This window comes from Brassica oleracea, chromosome C2 (assembly GCF_000695525.1).
Source record: "Brassica oleracea var. oleracea cultivar TO1000 chromosome C2, BOL, whole genome shotgun sequence".
NCBI classification, from domain to species: Eukaryota; Viridiplantae; Streptophyta; class Magnoliopsida; order Brassicales; family Brassicaceae; genus Brassica; species Brassica oleracea.
In genome coordinates this window covers 45,610,147-45,626,288 of record NC_027749.1, presented here as the reverse complement: position 1 = coordinate 45,626,288, position 16,142 = coordinate 45,610,147, and the positions used below count along the sequence as shown (strand labels likewise).

The 16,142-nt window shown below is 37.2% G+C and overlaps 4 protein-coding genes across 8 annotated transcripts; 3 read left to right on the top strand and 1 right to left on the bottom strand.

Annotated features, from left to right (window-relative positions):
* Positions 1-952: 952 nt before the first annotated feature.
* Positions 953-3,248, top strand: LOC106326201 (transcription repressor MYB6-like). 2 transcript variants are annotated; one of them, XM_013764221.1, is made up of 4 exons: positions 953-1,158; positions 1,276-1,742; positions 1,855-1,981; positions 2,567-3,248. In XM_013764221.1, exons 1-4 carry the CDS (start codon positions 994-996, stop codon positions 3,152-3,154), a joined length of 1,347 nt encoding a protein of 448 aa, XP_013619675.1. In that variant the 5' UTR covers positions 953-993; the 3' UTR covers positions 3,155-3,248. The 2 variants fall into 2 exon arrangements, with proteins under 2 accessions (XP_013619675.1, XP_013619674.1); XM_013764220.1 differs by having other exon boundaries at positions 953-1,742.
* A 431-nt stretch (positions 3,249-3,679) lies between these two features.
* Positions 3,680-6,235, top strand: LOC106322874. The gene is made up of 9 exons (XM_013761021.1): positions 3,680-3,866; positions 3,936-4,368; positions 4,838-4,871; positions 4,952-5,158; positions 5,255-5,344; positions 5,475-5,540; positions 5,647-5,738; positions 5,823-5,870; positions 6,025-6,235. Exons 2-9 carry the CDS (start codon positions 4,037-4,039, stop codon positions 6,116-6,118), a joined length of 963 nt encoding a protein of 320 aa, XP_013616475.1. The 5' UTR covers positions 3,680-3,866; positions 3,936-4,036; the 3' UTR covers positions 6,119-6,235.
* Positions 6,236-6,914: 679 nt separating this feature from the next.
* On the top strand, positions 6,915-13,460 carry LOC106322456 (ATP-dependent DNA helicase MER3 homolog). 4 transcript variants are annotated; one of them, XM_013760478.1, is made up of 29 exons: positions 6,915-6,989; positions 7,292-7,365; positions 7,478-7,661; positions 7,754-7,915; positions 8,066-8,303; positions 8,410-8,446; positions 8,537-8,583; positions 8,718-8,755; positions 8,868-8,889; positions 8,975-9,187; positions 9,279-9,435; positions 9,515-9,566; positions 9,625-9,696; positions 9,786-9,835; positions 9,939-10,056; positions 10,144-10,207; positions 10,280-10,363; positions 10,428-10,553; positions 10,630-10,826; positions 10,922-11,140; positions 11,216-11,467; positions 11,616-11,665; positions 11,755-11,772; positions 11,870-11,952; positions 12,071-12,248; positions 12,342-12,379; positions 12,455-12,742; positions 12,823-13,125; positions 13,389-13,460. In XM_013760478.1, the coding sequence occupies exons 2-29, from the start codon at positions 7,298-7,300 to the stop codon at positions 13,397-13,399; spliced, it is 3,369 nt and encodes a 1,122-aa protein (XP_013615932.1). In that variant the 5' UTR covers positions 6,915-6,989; positions 7,292-7,297; the 3' UTR covers positions 13,400-13,460. The 4 variants fall into 4 exon arrangements, with proteins under 4 accessions (XP_013615932.1, XP_013615931.1, XP_013615930.1 ...); XM_013760477.1 differs by lacking the exon at positions 13,389-13,460 and having other exon boundaries at positions 10,922-11,110; positions 12,823-13,227; XM_013760476.1 differs by lacking the exon at positions 13,389-13,460 and having other exon boundaries at positions 12,832-13,227.
* Positions 13,312-15,137, bottom strand: LOC106322458 (probable E3 ubiquitin-protein ligase ARI3). The gene has a single exon (XM_013760479.1). It carries the CDS (start codon positions 15,004-15,006, stop codon positions 13,423-13,425), a length of 1,584 nt encoding a protein of 527 aa, XP_013615933.1. The 5' UTR covers positions 15,007-15,137; the 3' UTR covers positions 13,312-13,422.
* Between the last annotated feature and the right edge of the window lie 1,005 nt (positions 15,138-16,142).

Here is a 16,142-nt window from a genome sequence, read left to right as displayed (position 1 = left end):
TTGTTATTTAGTCATTAAATATGTAGTGACATGAATTTCTCTATGGCAAAAGTTGAGAAACTTATAATGAAGCAATGTTAAGTATTACATATAAAAACAAAGTTTAAGTATTCTTTCTAGTTTATATTTCATTATACAAGTTTTTTTGTTAGATCACACCAAAAATTCAATTTATTTTCTACAAACATAAATTTTGAGAATCACATAAATTATAGATTTTATTATCTTTTTACATTAATCAGCCAATGAAAATAATATGGTATACTCCAAATGATTACGAAACATCGAATTAAGTAAAAGTCTGATAATAGATGAAACAATATTTTAAAATGAAAAAAACATATAATGGAATGGAAGAAGTAACATTTTGAAATCCTACTATTGGTTATAGATGATTGTTTTCCAAAAAAATAAATTATCAATATAAATTTATATTTTGAGTGGTGTACATAATAATTAATGTTCTTTAACAATTTTGGATTTCGTGGTCAATATTTTGGAACTGAATTTTGTGGGACCCACTATATTTATTGAAAAATAGTGGACCTTATTCCATATTTTAAACCGTTAGATTGACATTGCACAACACACACAAAAATGATCGCACGGCTGAAAAATTATGTTGTTTACATGCTCAACGCGTGTCAAAACATGCTTGAGAATATTACAGAACAAACATTACAAAGTTTTAAAACCACCTTATAACTACTTCATGATTATTACATGATGACTTGTAATGACTGTTTTACCCTTAGACCATCAAATAAATATCTATTAACTCATGACTCTTCACATCATCTCCTATTTATAAACTCTTAATATTTTACCCTTAGCTTCAACCAACTTTCGTCTTTCTTAATTTCATCATCAAGCTTGAATTTCAATCTCATTTATCGTTAGTTTCTTCATGTTCTTGACCAACTAATTGTCTTCTTTAAAGTCTAGTGTAATTTTATTTTTCATTTGTGTTCTTTACCTCTTCATAATCATCTTATGGAGTTCCAATCAGTGATAAAAATGCATTACCCGTATCTTGCATCTGTTATCTTTGATGACAATTTCTCTTTAAAAGATGTTCATCCATCTCTTACGGATGATGCTTCATGTGTCCAAAACGTGCATCATAAACCTTTCCATGCTAAACTCGATAAGTCACATGTACCATCGATCATAAACCCTGATCTTTGTCATAAAAATCTTACATTGAATATCTCAAACACAACTTTCGATCATATTCCAAATCTAAACATTTCTCCTCGTCACTATGATATGCAGCCACACATATTCGATACAGTTTCAAAAGATATCTATAATGGTATCACTCCCTCTCCATGTACTGAAGCTTTTGAGGCATATCTTCGTGGCATATCCAACGACCAAGATCTCTTCGACATGGCATGTAACACATCATCACAACATGTTGAACCCAATGATGTACCCAACATTTCACATGTCCCACGCGACAATACTATGTGGGAAAATAATCAAAATCAAGGGATAATCTTTGGGACAGAGTCGATCTTCAATCTAGCCATGGTTGACTCTAATCTATATGGTGCGCCTAAACCAATAGGTATATTGGGCGCAAATGAAGATACCATCATGAATCAACGTCACAATAATCAAATAATGATCAAAGTCGATCAGATCAAGAAGAGCAAGAGATTTCAGATGAGGAGAGGATCTAAACTGACGAGAAAAGCAAGCATAATAAAAGGTCAATGGACTTCCGATGAAGATAGGTAAATTCAACATTTTTAGAATTTTCATAAAGTAATTTGCTTATATGGTATGGTTATTATTCTTTTTGAAAATTAAGTACATAATTTTTTTGAGGATTCTACATAAATATAGGTTGTTGATGCAATTAGTGGTGCTTCATGGGACAAAAAGGTGGTCTCAGATCGCTAAGATGCTTCAAGGACGTGTTGGAAAACAATGCAGAGAAAGGTGGCATAACCATCTTCGTCCTGATATCAAGGTTTTTAATTTCTTACTTTGTTTTTAATATTTATACATATATACATATATGAAATATGTAGTATTGCATATGTATATGTGGTTGTGTGTGTAATAACAGTTACATAAGAGTACATATATCGTTATATGTCTAGTCTTCCATGCATGACACAATTTTATGTGTTCATTATGCCATTCAAATTGACATCGTATCATAACTCTTTTATGCATATATAAACATCTATGGTTGTATTCGTCTTATATGGTTGTTATCGTTGAATATTCAATTGAATATGTCTTAGTTTGATTATTTTTTCGTTTTGTTCAAATTCATATGTGATATATTACCAAACTTCTGAAAGAATTGAACAAACTTTTTCATATTTGTCAACATGTAAACGGTTTTAACTCATGCATGAACTTTAATTTTTTGTTCGCATATACATATATGTCTGCAACTTAATTTTAACAAATTTTGTCTTGTTGTTAGGGACAATAGTTACAACTGGCAAGCATTCAAACTAAAGTTATTTTCACTTAGATTCTCTAACAACAATGTACCAATTATAAAAAAGAAATATATAAAAGAATATGTTATATATCACAGAAAGATGGTTGGAGTGAAGAAGAAGATAGGATATTGATTGAAGCTCACAAGGAGATTGGTAACAGATGGGCTGAGATTGCTCGAAAACTCCCTGGACGCACTGAAAATACAATCAAGAATCATTGGAATGCGACTAAACGCAAACAACACTCGAGGAAGTCCAAGGGGAAAGATGAAGTTTCCCTTGCACTCGGCAGCAACACTCTTCAGAACTATATTAGATCTGTTACCTATAACGATGATACTCTCATGACCGCAACCTCTAACTCAAATGGAAACAATGGTCGAAGAAACGTGAGAGGTAAAGGTAAAAATGTAATTGTTGATGCCTCAGACTACAACAAGAAAAACGATGAGAATGAGTGTAAGTACATCGTTGATGGTGTGATGAACTTGGATTTGGAGAAGTCTACCATTTGTGTGTCAAGGTCAACGTCTGCATCTGGTTCTACGTCTGGGTCAGGGAGTGGTGTAACCATGGAGGTTGATGAACCGATGGAAGACAGTTGGATGGTGATGCATGGGTGTGATGAAGTTATGATGAACGAGATTGCTTTGCTGGAGATGATTGCTCGTGGCCATGTTTAACCGTTATTATCTAAGCTATTTGAACTTGTTTGTTATCTATCTATTTGAACTAAATTTGGTATTTTAATGGAAGAAGTGGACATGTAATATATATTTCGGGTTTAATGAATGCTTTTATTAGTTTCATTTTAAGAAAAATCTTTTTAAACAAAGAAGAGAATCTTTATAGATAGGCAGAAAAATATATGTTTTGACCAAGAAAAAAAATATAAATCTAAGCTATAAATAGAAAAATATATGAATATGTGGGCCCTCGTAGATATTTTTCCCTTTCGAGAAGTTTTTTTTTTTTTTTGTTTTCTTAAAAAAAAAAAACAATCACGTGCCGCCATGTGTCGGTAGAACCCGTAAACAGTGCCAATTACCGATCTTTATTTGGTGATTTTGAAGAGTGATTTTTAAATTTTTGTGGGATCCATGCGTAATTAGACCACATTTTGTAAAAAAATCTCTCTAATAACTTTGGTATGTTCATGCTCTTATCTATGATATAAAAAGAAATACGAAACGACGGCGTTTCACAACAAAGAATCAGGAGGTCCCCCACCTGTCACTCTCTCCACTCTGCAGTGCTTCGACTTCTCGTGGCTCACCGCCATCGGATGCTTCTGTGACTTATACGAATCGCATAGCTTCAAAGTTTCAATTTGACTTCTCCTTCACACAATTCACGAACACTGTAGAGGAAAAAGACATAGTTTCCTTAGATTACGTAAGTATTACGAATATCTGAACTTCTTCGGAATCGGATTCTTAACTCTTGAATTGCAATCCTTTACAGGTGAATCGATCAATTGGATCCATTGGGTTTTCGGATCCGAAGATCCGATTACTCAAAAACGGATCATCTGTTTAATCTTGATATTCTTGGAAGGGTGAAGAATGAACCCCGAGATAGCTAGCTTCGATTACTGGTTTAATTGGAGAGTGCTTCTCTGTGCGGTATGGGTGTTGGCCCCGATGGTTGTTGCTCTCTTCGTTATATGGAAGTACGAAGATAGTTCGGTTGAAACTCAGCGAGAAGACGTTAATGACGTTGGTGATAGTGAAGATAATGTTGTTCTATGCGTTGATGATGCTTGGAGACCTTGTTTAGAAAAGATCCATCCGGGTTGGTTGCTGGGTTTCCGGATCCTCGCCTTGTGCTTTCTTCTGGCGACCAACATTGCTAGGCTTGCTCTTCGTGGGTGGCGTATCTACTACTATTACACTCAGTAAGATCTTGAAAACCTTGTCCTTGAGTGTCTGAAAATGTTAAAGGATTGAGATTGAGACACTAAGTAGGTTTCTGTCTTGTTAAAGGATTGAGATTTATGAGATGATGTTTGTTTTAACTGCTAACACGCTCAGTAAGATCTTGAAAATATCTCATTTACTGTCTGAAAAAATGTTTGTTTTAGGCTTTGTTTGAGTTCAATGATGCTCTGAGACGCAAAGTAGGTTTCTGTCTTGTTAAAAGGATTGAAATTTATGAGATGATGTTTGTTTTAACTGCTAACACACTCAGTAAGATCTTGAAAATCTCGCATTTCTGAAAAATGTTCATTTTAGGCTTTGTTTGAGTTCAGTGATGCTCTGAGATACTAAGTAGGTTCTTGTCTTTGTTAAAGGATTGAGATTTTTATGAGATAGATGCTTGTTTCGGTTTTGATATGGTATCTTATTGTGTTGGTTGTGTGACAGGTGGACTTACACATTGATAGCAATCTACTTTGGGGTATATTTTGATCCCCATGTTGTGGATATGGATATGTTAAGTTTTTGTAATTAGATAGTGATGATGAGTGTGTTCTGTAGATGGGATCACTGCTTTCAGTTTACGGGTGCTTTCAACACAAGAAACAACTAAGCAGGAGACTAACGGCTGATCAAGTAGGAAACGATGCGGAGAGTGGATTACGTTTGCCTCTTAATGGGGAGAAAATGGTTTTGCTTGAGAAGAGTAAAGCTTCTGGTTCAAAGACACTACGGTCCTCTGTCCATCTCTTCCAGATTATATTTCAGGTTTGCATAGAATAACATTTCTGACTATAGCATAGTGTTACACTATCACTGATGTTGTTTTGGCATTTGTGCGTTTTGGGTTTGTTGGGAAAATAGATGAGTGCTGGAGCAGCTGTGCTTACAGACAGTATTTACTGGACCGTGATTTTCCCGTTCCTGTCTTTGCAAGACTATGAGATGGGTTTTGTAAGTTCCGCACCATTTCCTCCAGAGTTGTGCATATGCCACTTTCTATGTTGCATAAGATCTTGTACTATACTTCAACTCCCTTCAGAACTCATTATCAACTTTTCTACTGCAAATTGTGTGTTTTCAGATGACTGTGAATTTGCATACGAGCAACCTCTTTTTGCTGGTTTGTGACACAATTCTTAACCGTCTGGTAATAACTCTTTTCTTCTTTCTCTTCTGTATTTAAGATGTTACCAAAGCGTTTTCTTTACATTGTAGTATCAACCTGAGGTTTTTTTTATGGGTGTTACTCGCAGAGGTTTCCCTTGTTCAGGTTCGCTTACTTCATCTTGTGGACAGGAATTTTCGTTATTTTCCAATGGACTCTCCATCTTTTTGTCTCTGTTGGGTAATAACTCTTCCCTTGTCCTTTTTTTTTTTCTGTCATCTTATATTTGATCTGTCTTACCTTTTGATTCCTCGATTGATCTAGGTGGCCATATCCATTTCTCGACCTGGCACTTCCAATGGCTCCAGTGTGGTAAGCCTTCAAAACATTTTACATTCTAGATCAATCAGCATCTGTTGGTTACATAGAGAAGAAGATTGAAAACATTTTTGTTATATCAAAACGATTCATTCACTAGAATGATTTTACTGATCACAATAATAACTTTTAATTCATGCAACTGCAGGTATCTGTTGGTAGCACTCCTGCATCTTCCTTCTTATGGCCTCTATGCACTATTCGTCAGAATCAAATACAAACTGAAGAGTTTTGCGTCGTAAGAACCAATCCTCATTTCATTTTAAAGGGTTTCAACAATGAATGTGAACATAAGTTTATTATTATACCCATGTCTAAAAACCTCAGAACAGATGAATATAATCACCACAGTTTTTAAATCATCCCAAATAGTTTTGTTGATAGATAAAGCTTGTATTTACTGATCCAAATCGGTATCATGAAAGAGACTTTCTATCCACTGATTCAACACAATGGCCAGAGGTTGGTGCCTCATCTAATTGGTCAAGTTTTGTGCTGGCCAAATGCTTCATCAGCTTGCAACTGGTGATAAACTAGTCTTCATCTGTTGAACCAGTTTGGTCAAGGACTCAAAGCCTCTTATCAATCTGACCAAAAGCTTCCTCTTTTGAGCATTTACCCTCTAATCTTAACAGTTCGGTACATCGATAACATTTCGCTTTGAGCTAACAAAAGATCTAACGGCCGGTTTCGATATATACCGCAAGATGGAAAACCATACGACTACAACAAGTACACTCGAAACAAAGCATGGGAGTGTCATGGAGGAATATAATCTCAGCCATGAATTTTTTCGAGGATAGTAACAAAAAGTTACCAAAACATATCTTTACAACCTACCCCTTTATGATATACCTATTTACAAATTAAGTTCAACCTTTGTGAATAAATATCAGATTATCCCTATAAGTTTCTAATTTTTTCTAATACGCCCCAAAGCTTTTAACGGGAACCTGATAACTACGCGACGTCGTATATGAAGCTTGCCTTATACTACAAGGGTCAAAAAGGAACTTTGACTCCACTGAATTTGAATTCGCTCTCTCTCTCTCTCTCTCTCTAGCTTTCTTCATTTCTCTCGGATCGTTGCTCTTCAAGTCTACTCTCGCACAGGTTAGACTCGATCGATTCTCTCTGCGTTTCTCGATTGTATTTGCTCGATTCGTGATCGGTTTCAGTAGCTCCGAGTAGCCACACTATCTCTGAGATTTCGCTACCGTAATCTGTTTTTAAGTTTGAGTTCCGGCGAGCGATTAGAGCTCAATCAATTTTTGATTAGGATCTGAGCAGATTCTCTATTTGAATTTGTGGATGGTGATGGACTCGTAATGTTAATGTTTACGAAGTAATCGATCTATGTAAATATGATGATTACTTGACGATTCTGAACATCACGCTGTTGAAAAAATCTGCAGATCGCCATGGATACATACACGCTGAAATCCGTCTCCGATTTGCCTCCAAATTTTCGCTCAGCTTTTACTTTCAGGTGATGAGATTCAAGGAATGTTCACGATGATGATGATTTGATTATCCAAACACCGTTTTTGAATCTTTCCTTTTTTTTTTTTGTGTTGCTTGTGGTGATGGTTTGTGTTCAGATACTTCAACTCGCTGCAGAGCGAGTGTTTTCCGCTTTGCTTTCACTCCGATATCAACATGGTTATCTCAGCCCCCACGGGAAGTGGTAAAACCGCACTTTTTGAGCTATGCATCTTGAGGCTACTCTCCAAGTCTATCTCTAGCGATGGAAGGTTTCTCCATGCTAAAGGAGCTCTTAAAACAGTAAGCTTATGACGTGCATTAGACTTTTCTAAATGTTTGATGCCTTTGTTTTTTGCACTAATAATTGGAGTGCTGCTACTTTTGGTGTCGAGGTTTACATATCTCCGTCCAAGGCTTTAGTACAGGAGAAGCTCCGTGATTGGAATCAGAAGTTTAATTCATGGGGAATCAGTTGTTTGGAGCTGACTGGTGATAACGAAACCTACAGCTCAAAGAATATACAAGACGCGGATATTATCTTGACCACACCTGAGGTCAGATATGAAACTCTCTTTCTTGGCTATGTTTACTAGTCTGGAATTTGATTACTGTTTCTGATTACTTGCATTGAGATAAAGTACACAAAGTACCTGCTTGTATCTCCTCCTAGTGTTTGATATAGTTTACGTTTTTTCCCCCTGCAGAAATTTGATGCAGTGAGTCGTTACCGCGTTAGCAGTGGAGGCTTAGGTTTTTTCAGCGATATAGCACTTGTTCTCATTGATGAAGTTCACCTTCTGAATGATCCACGAGGAGCTGCTTTGGAGGCGATAGTCAGTAGAATAAAGATTCTTTCTAGCAATCATGAACTAAGGTTAAGTACTTTAGCCTCCGTGCGTCTTCTGGCTGTCTCAGCTACAATCCCAAACATTGAGGATCTAGGTAAAATGTAGCTGACAGTTCAGTAGATTGTACGACTATTTTTCTTTTGCTTTGTTAACTTTCTTCAAGAAGCTAAAGTGGTAAATACTTATCCAAATTACTGCAGCGGAATGGCTCAAGGTTCCCACTGCAGGTATTAAGAGGTAATGTATGGATTGATTTTCAGAGAAATACTGCCATTTTGTCGTAAAATATTTTAATTTCTTCAGTGTTTCCCTTCCCATGTTGTATAGGTTTGGCGAAGAAATGAGACCTGTTAAGTTGACAACTAAAGTTTTTGGTACTTACCGCACTCAAAACTTACTATCTTGCCTTTCTTTTTTGGTTTAATGTTAAGATGCTCGTGTTGATGAATTTGGTTTTCTGTCTATGACTTTCATGTTTTCATGAATTTAAGTAAATGGTTTTGTGCAGGATATGCTGCTGCCAAGAATGATTTCCTCTTTGAAAAGGTATACAGTTTCTCAAACTTTATTTTCGTTAGTCTTTTCCCCTCTTATCTCTTTAGTGAATACAGAAACTAAGTCAAGTCTTGTTTCCTTGCTTTCATTTTCTCATACCCAGCGCCTCCAAAACTATATATATGGTAAGATGCTATTTTCATGATATTCGTAGCTATTGCTTAGGTTGTAACTTACGAGACTCTCTTGAGGAAATCTATGAATTTGCAGACATGTTAATGCAATACTCAAAAGGAAAATCTGCATTAGTTTTCTGCTCGACAAGAAAGGGCGCTCAGGAGGCTGCACAAAAGCTTGCGCAGACTGCAATGACCTATGGCTACTCAAATCCATTTGTTAAAAGCAGAGAACAGCTGGAACGATTAAGGGAGGCTTCGCCAATGTGCAGTGACAAACAAATGCAGTCTTATATTCTCCAAGGCGGTATGTCTGTTGTACTCTTTTAAGCTTGTTGATCGTGCCTTGGCTTCATCATTGTTCTGCAAGCTGATTAGCACCGGAATGCCTCAATTAGTTGGTTATCACAACGGTGGTCTTTGCCAAAAAGACCGCAGCCTGGTAGAAGGGCTCTTCCTTAGTGGAGATATCCAAGTTCTTTGCACGACCAACACTCTTGCTCATGGAATCAATCTGCCTGCACATACGGTCGTCATCAAATCAACTCAACATTTGTACGTCTTGGCGTAGATAGTTCCTTAAAAACTTATCCTGGATTTAAACTAGTTTCCACTGACACGGTTTTCCTCACAGCAATAAGGAAAAAGGTCACTACATGGAATATGATCGTTCCACACTACTACAGGTACTGGAATGTGCTCTAAGTTAGATTGCTAGCTAGAGAAGTAATCTATCTTTTCTAGATGTGTGGCAGAGCTGGTCGGCCTCCATTTGATGACACGGGACTGGTTATTATTATGACTAGAAGAGAGACGGTTAAACACTGCAACTTTTCTCTGTGCCTGAATCTCTAATTTTAATTTTATCTTATGTCTTATGGCTGTGATTTATTAATTGATTGCAGGTCCATCTATATGAGAATCTCTTGAATGGATGCGAGGTTGTTGAATCACAGTACGTATTGGCCAATAAACTTCTGTTTCATTTGCTTTTTAAAACATTCTTCAGAATATATATCTTGACTTCAAGAAAATGCCTCATCTTAATTTTGTTTCAGATTGCTGCCATGCTTAATAGAACACCTAACCGCAGAAATAGTTCAACTTACTGTCACTGACGTTACACGGGCAATTGAGTGGATGAAGTGCTCATACTTGTACGTCAGAATGAAAAAGGCACGTTCACATGCTATCTCAGTAAATTGTCCAGTAACTTTTTACAATCATATACGGTATAACTAACTTCGAAGTTCGTTTGGACAGAATCCAGAGAACTATGCTATTAAGAAAGGAATTCCTAAAGATCGAGTAGAGAAGCATTTGCAAGGTGCCCTAAGTGACTTTGCCATATTACTCATTTTTTTCTTTTTAAGTACTCATTTGTCCTATATCCTATTAGAGCTTTGCCTTCAGAAGATCAATGAGTTGTCAAGCTATCAGATGATATGGACTGACACCGACGGTTTTGTGTTGAAACCAGAAGGTATTGAAATTTATGATTGCATATTACCGATTTCAAAAGTTAAAGGTCTCATTGTTTTGTGCAGAGCCCGGAAGGCTGATGACAAAGTACTATCTAAAGTTTGACACAATGAAGTATATTATTAATGCGCCTACGGGCTACAGCTTGGACGAGGCTCTTCAGATTGTATGCCGTGCTGAAGAGATATCTTGTATGTCAAATCTGCTTTGGTACATACCTCTTTTTAAGTGATGAATACACTGACATTGTTTATCTGTAAAATGAAGGGATACAGCTCAGACGCAATGAGAAGAAGACCTTAAATGATGTAAACGCAGATAAAGAAGGGCGGCTCAGATTCCACATCAACGATAATAAAGGAAAGCGGAAAAAACGCATCCAAACCAGAGAAGAGAAACTATTTGTGCTTGCAAATGATTGGTTGACTGGGGATCCTTCAGTCCATGATTTATCCATGACTCAGGTACACTAAGATTGTATTCATGGCTCCACCTAATGACTTTATCACCACCCTTACTTGTTATCTCTGCATCTGAAAGTTGGATCTTTTTTTCTCAGGACGCTAACTCCTTATGCTCGAATGGATCCAGAATAGCTAGATGCATGAAAGAGTACTTTATATATAAAAAGAATTATAAAGGAACGATTAGCTCAACTCTTCTTGCCAAATCACTCTTTCAAAAGCTCTGGGACGACAGTCCATATTTGCTGAAACAATTGCCTGGCATTGGAATGGTTACAGCAAAGGTTCAGTTTCTGTCTGCTCTATATAAGCTCGTTCATTTCACGCACCTTACCTTTTACAGATCCTTCAGTGTTGGTAACTTTTGTCTGTATACATTCTTTTGCTAGGCACTTCATTCGATGGGGGTCAGGTCATTTGAAGCTCTTGCTGAAGCTGATCCAAGAAGAATAGAGATTGTTACCGGTCGAAAATATCCTTTTGGAAATCATATCAAGGAATCTCTATCTTCCCTACCTCCAAAAGTAGAAATCAAGGTCGAGGAAGTTGAGTGTCAGAAGCAAGGGGTATCTAAACTAGCAGTCACATTGACTCGACTATCACAACCTCTCGTATCCACAAAACGCCATTATGCTGATATGGTTGGTTGCCTTAACTTTCTGCAGTATAATTCTAACTCTACTGAAAAAACCGTAACCGTATCTCCTCTTCTCTGCACAGTCTTGTGATTTTCTCATGAATAAAAGATAACTAGTAAATGAGCTACTAATCTGTATCCTTTCCTGGTAGATTGTTGGCTCAGAGGAAGAAAACCATATCCACTTTCATGAGAAAATAAGGTAATGAGCACTTGATCAAGTATAATCTATCACGTCTCTTTTTACACATGCATGTAACTGGCAACTAATCATTTTTTTTATGGCAACAGAATGGATGACTTCTCCAGGTATATGCTTACCTGGCCCCTTACTCTTTCATCATTAACCCAATGCAACTCTCTTATCTATCGTTTTCATTGAATTTTTTTTTCCTTATGTCTTTAGTCCCTATAGCGTCACCATACTCGTTGAAAGGCCCCAACAGGCTAAGGTGACTGTGAAGGCTGATCTCATCTTTGAAGAATACAGTTAAGTCTTTTAAATAACACAATTGGTTTTGTAGCAAAACTTGATTATCAAGTAGTCAGTGATACAGTAAAACATAAACTAATCAAGTGTGTGTATTTCCTGGATTTTGATTTGTAGTTGGTATTGATCTCCATGAAACACTTCTACTGAAGAAGGCAACCAACAACAAAGTAAATTACAAAAGCGAAAACAGGCTGCCACACTATTATCCTCCCATGGTGGATGTCTGCGTAGTAGATGATGACAGCCCAGTAAAATCTGGACCTCCAAACCGAAAGGATCAAAAAGATGATATGTGAGTCCATTAACTTTGCTTTCTTGCACAGAAAGTGTCTTTACTATAATCGTCTTTCATGAATACAAGTCTCTTCTCAATTTTCTTCTACAGGCCTAGTTTCAAGCTCATAGATGAAGACTCAGAAGAAGGTTCGATGCTCGATGCAACTTTACATCAGTCACAAGTTATTTATTGACCACTTAGCAACCCAAAATTCTTTGCAGAGAAAGAGCCTTATGTGACGATGGAAGAAGACGACTGCGTCATTCTCAACGAACATACAGTCTTCGACCACATACGTCAAAAAGCAAAGTGTTTCCCATCATTGGGCACTTTGAATCCAACCTCTCCGGCATCAGGGAGGTCAACTCTGAAAAGGAAGAGCTTAGTGAAGAATTCTCCTGAACTTGATCCTCTATTTCAGTATGATTCTGTGTTTCGCTCACCCACAAATACTAAAGACATCAAACAAACTGCACAGAAAATCACAACCCCGGTTTATGCAAGCAATGGTGAGTAAATCTTTCATTCGTTCTAAAGTTTATTTTCTGTTTATACACTTTTTCTTAAACTCTACATTTTACTGATAAAGGGAAAACAGAGAGACCATTCTCAGATGAAACAGTATTCAACTACATAAGGAAAAGGTCCAAGAACTCTCCCATACTCGCCACATCAACAATTGAGGATCATATAACCATCTCTTCTCAAGAACGAAGAAACACAAAGACAAGTCCCTATACATCATACGGGTCATTGCCTAGTGTTTCTGCTAAAATACCAAGCATCAAATCTGACGCACCTGCAGAAATGCTGTCGTTTGATATCTCAATGGCAAATAGTAGCAACACCAACTTAGAGGAGAAGAAGAAAGGATCCTGCTCCCAACTTGCAGGTAAGTCCAATGGTTCTGATCCTTTTCTTGGATTTAAAAGCATCTTCTCTTTTCTGTGACTTTCTCATTTGCATGTCAATACAAAACTGAGTGTTATTGAGTATCTATAGTCTCCTCATGCTGATATGATACTAGTAGTAAGTGATAAAACGGCATTACATTAAAAAGAAACTGAAGAATAACCAAGATAAAAAAGAGTTTTATAGTGCACTGCATCAATTGTTTACGAAATAAAATTAAATAATAACTTTTGAATGCTACAGAGAGCACCTAGTGTCTTCTAAGTTCTCTGATACGTCAGCACAAAAACTCAACTGCTTTCTCTATCCCCTCTGATCTGTAAGGTGAAATGCTATGGTTGATTCCATCTTGAGTTGTGCCCAATAAGTCATTCTCAATGCACTCATACATTAATTTGCAGACTTTATTAACCACAAGACCAATATCTCTGGTCTCACCCCTCATCTTCTTTAACTCATCAGAGCTATACTTATCAAAAGACACGTTTAGAATCTTTGATAGTGTCTCAATATTACCTGTGAGTTGCTGCTGCTGATTTTCAAACAGATTCTTCTTTATCTCTCTATCTTCATCGCTCATCTCATATTTAAACAGCTCTTCTCCAAACATGTAGAAGGCGAAAGGATACGACTTTGAAAGTATTTTTCGTGATCTGAATAATAGGTCGGCTCCGTTTATTGCCCAGTCCATGGTTTTAAACGCTGAATCTTTAGTCTTTAATGTCACCAAGGCTGCCTTCTCACGGACAATCTTTCTAAGTTCGTCCTCTTGCTTCGATGAATCGGTGTGTGATTTGTATTGGTGAAGATAATGTGCGTACCTATCTGAATCCCTTTTGGCTCTCTCCGTTTGCCTCACTTTGTCTTCTTTGTACCTACCACAATCATGACCCGAGATGCTCGTCCAGGTATGTGCACTTCCAGTAGCTCCACCACACAGCCAACAAAAATACTGCCCGCAAATACAAGTCACGAGATTACATCCAACAGTCTTGTGAACAGGTTTGCTGCATTTGGGACACATCCTCGTGTGAATGGTTAACCAGGTAACTGACTCAGACTCATCTTCACACTTCTTGGTCCATAGCTTCCACATCAAACAAGAGCAAGGAGAGTGAGACTCAACAAGACAGTTGAAACAGAACTGATGACCACACGAGCATTCGACCTCGCCGCCATCATCACGAACTTTTCTTATCGCGTTACCGCAGTGCGGTGTGCTTGGACACCACTTGACCAGTTTGTTATCGTCCACGTATGACTCAACGAGGAAACGATCAAACTTCTCAGCTAGTTCCGCACAAACTAGTGTCCTAACAACATCTACATCGCAAATCGCGTTGCACTTATGAGCCATGCACGCGATCCTTTTGCTCTGACCTTCGTTGATCTTGATAGTAAAATGCTCTTTCCAACAATCATTGCAAAAGGAATGACCACACTTCATTCCCGTCATCGCTTGACTTGGTAAATCATCTTCCATGCAGATGTCACAAGCCATCTTCTTCCTCGATTTACTCAAAGAAGGATGATCAAAGACGCTAAGACCAGCACTTTTGAACAAACTGTCTTTGCCTCTCTCGATATAGACAGCAAACAAGTTATCAACGTTCCACTGGTAATGAATAAGAAGTGTCCTAGCTTGGCTCTCCTTGACCGATAAGGACTCCATAACCCTAACCAAAACTTCCTTCTGTGCCGCTACAAGAGATTCCATCGTGATGATTTGGCACGTTGAGTTTTTGGAGGACACGCCTTGCAACTCTGGCTCCTCGTAATAATCCTCCTGATCATGATCGAAGCAATCATAGTCCTCCTCCTCCTCCTCCTCCTCCTCGTAGCTCATATAATCGTCGTCCATCGATCAAAACTATTACAACGATCAAGTTATCGAGAAATAGGAGGCGATCAAGAGGGAAAATATCAAGCAAGGGAGAGAATGTAAACGAAGAACTCGATCGCGCAAATCCTTAGGGTAAGGGTAAGTATTGTGACCTTTATGTACTGTATGAAGTAAATCTACTTTCCTTTTTACTTATTTATGTAAGACTTGGGGATGTTAACAACCTTAAAAAAAAGTTTTGTTGAGATTCTAGTTTATCAATTTATGAATTCTTAAAAGGGCAAATCTCCAAAATAGCATATTTCTAAGTTTATATCACAAAAATAGCACTCAAAAACTAAAATGACCAAAATAGCATTTTATCTTTTGAAAAATTTAAATTTTTTTATTTTTCAAAATTTGAAATCTTATCCCCAAAACCTCACTTCTCAACTCTAAACCCTAAAACCTAAACTCTAAACCCTAAACCCTAAACTCTAAACCCTAAACCCCACCCCTTGAATGCTATTTTTGTGACTTTTGGCCTTGAGTGCTAGTTTGGGAACAATAACTTGATTTAGTGCTACTTTGGTCTTTCTCTCATCCGTAAATAATACTCCCCTCTGTTCATAAATATAAGATGTTTAGGTAGAAACACACATTTCTTAAAATATTGATAAAGTTTATTCAAAAAGTGTAATTGTTACTGATTCTTTAATTATAGGTAATTCCAATGTTGAGTATTGTGAGAGTAAATTTTTATTCTTTTATGAGATTTTCAAAAATCTATTTAATAAAAAAAAGTTAAAGAACAAAATGAATATTTTACAGAAATATCTTTTGTAACTTCAGTGCAAAGTATACTACTAGCGTGGAATCTATGATCATGTTACTCCCTGGAACTCACTCCTCGGCTACTTTGGGAGTGATTTTAACAGAAAGATGATCGCATAAAACATGGTCTAATTGGACGAGGGGATTGATGTGCGGATCAAAGCTAACGATGTCTTTTAGGAGGATGTGAGTGATTGGGAATGGAGGAGCTATGTTTGATCCTATAATGTCCATGGATCTGTCACGCTGGTGTAAAAGAAGCGCACTTATGTATCACGCTTTAGTTTTATCTCTAAAGTGTTGGATGAAGACTTCATGATGCGGTCTCCTTTCCAACATTG

Bases quoted from the DNA above. Each gene is read 5' to 3' on its own strand.
- LOC106326201 (XM_013764220.1), top strand. From the start codon at position 994: ATGGAGTTCCAATCAGTGATAAAAATGCATTACCCGTATCTTGCATCT. The intron at 1,743-1,854 runs GTAAATTCAACA...ACATAAATATAG, and splicing joins TGGACTTCCGATGAAGATAG to GTTGTTGATGCAATTAGTGG. The intron at 1,982-2,566 runs GTTTTTAATTTC...TATATATCACAG, and splicing joins ATCTTCGTCCTGATATCAAG to AAAGATGGTTGGAGTGAAGA.
- LOC106322874 (XM_013761021.1), top strand. From the start codon at position 4,037: ATGAACCCCGAGATAGCTAGCTTCGATTACTGGTTTAATTGGAGAGTG. The intron at 4,872-4,951 runs GTATATTTTGAT...TGTGTTCTGTAG, and splicing joins TGATAGCAATCTACTTTGGG to ATGGGATCACTGCTTTCAGT. The intron at 5,345-5,474 runs GTAAGTTCCGCA...GTGTGTTTTCAG, and splicing joins AAGACTATGAGATGGGTTTT to ATGACTGTGAATTTGCATAC.
- LOC106322456 (XM_013760475.1), top strand. From the start codon at position 7,298: ATGGATACATACACGCTGAAATCCGTCTCCGATTTGCCTCCAAATTTT. The intron at 8,756-8,867 runs GTATACAGTTTC...TCTCATACCCAG, and splicing joins ATGATTTCCTCTTTGAAAAG to CGCCTCCAAAACTATATATA. The intron at 10,057-10,143 runs GCACGTTCACAT...TCGTTTGGACAG, and splicing joins TGTACGTCAGAATGAAAAAG to AATCCAGAGAACTATGCTAT.
- LOC106322458 (XM_013760479.1), bottom strand. From the start codon at position 15,006: ATGGACGACGATTATATGAGCTACGAGGAGGAGGAGGAGGAGGAGGAG.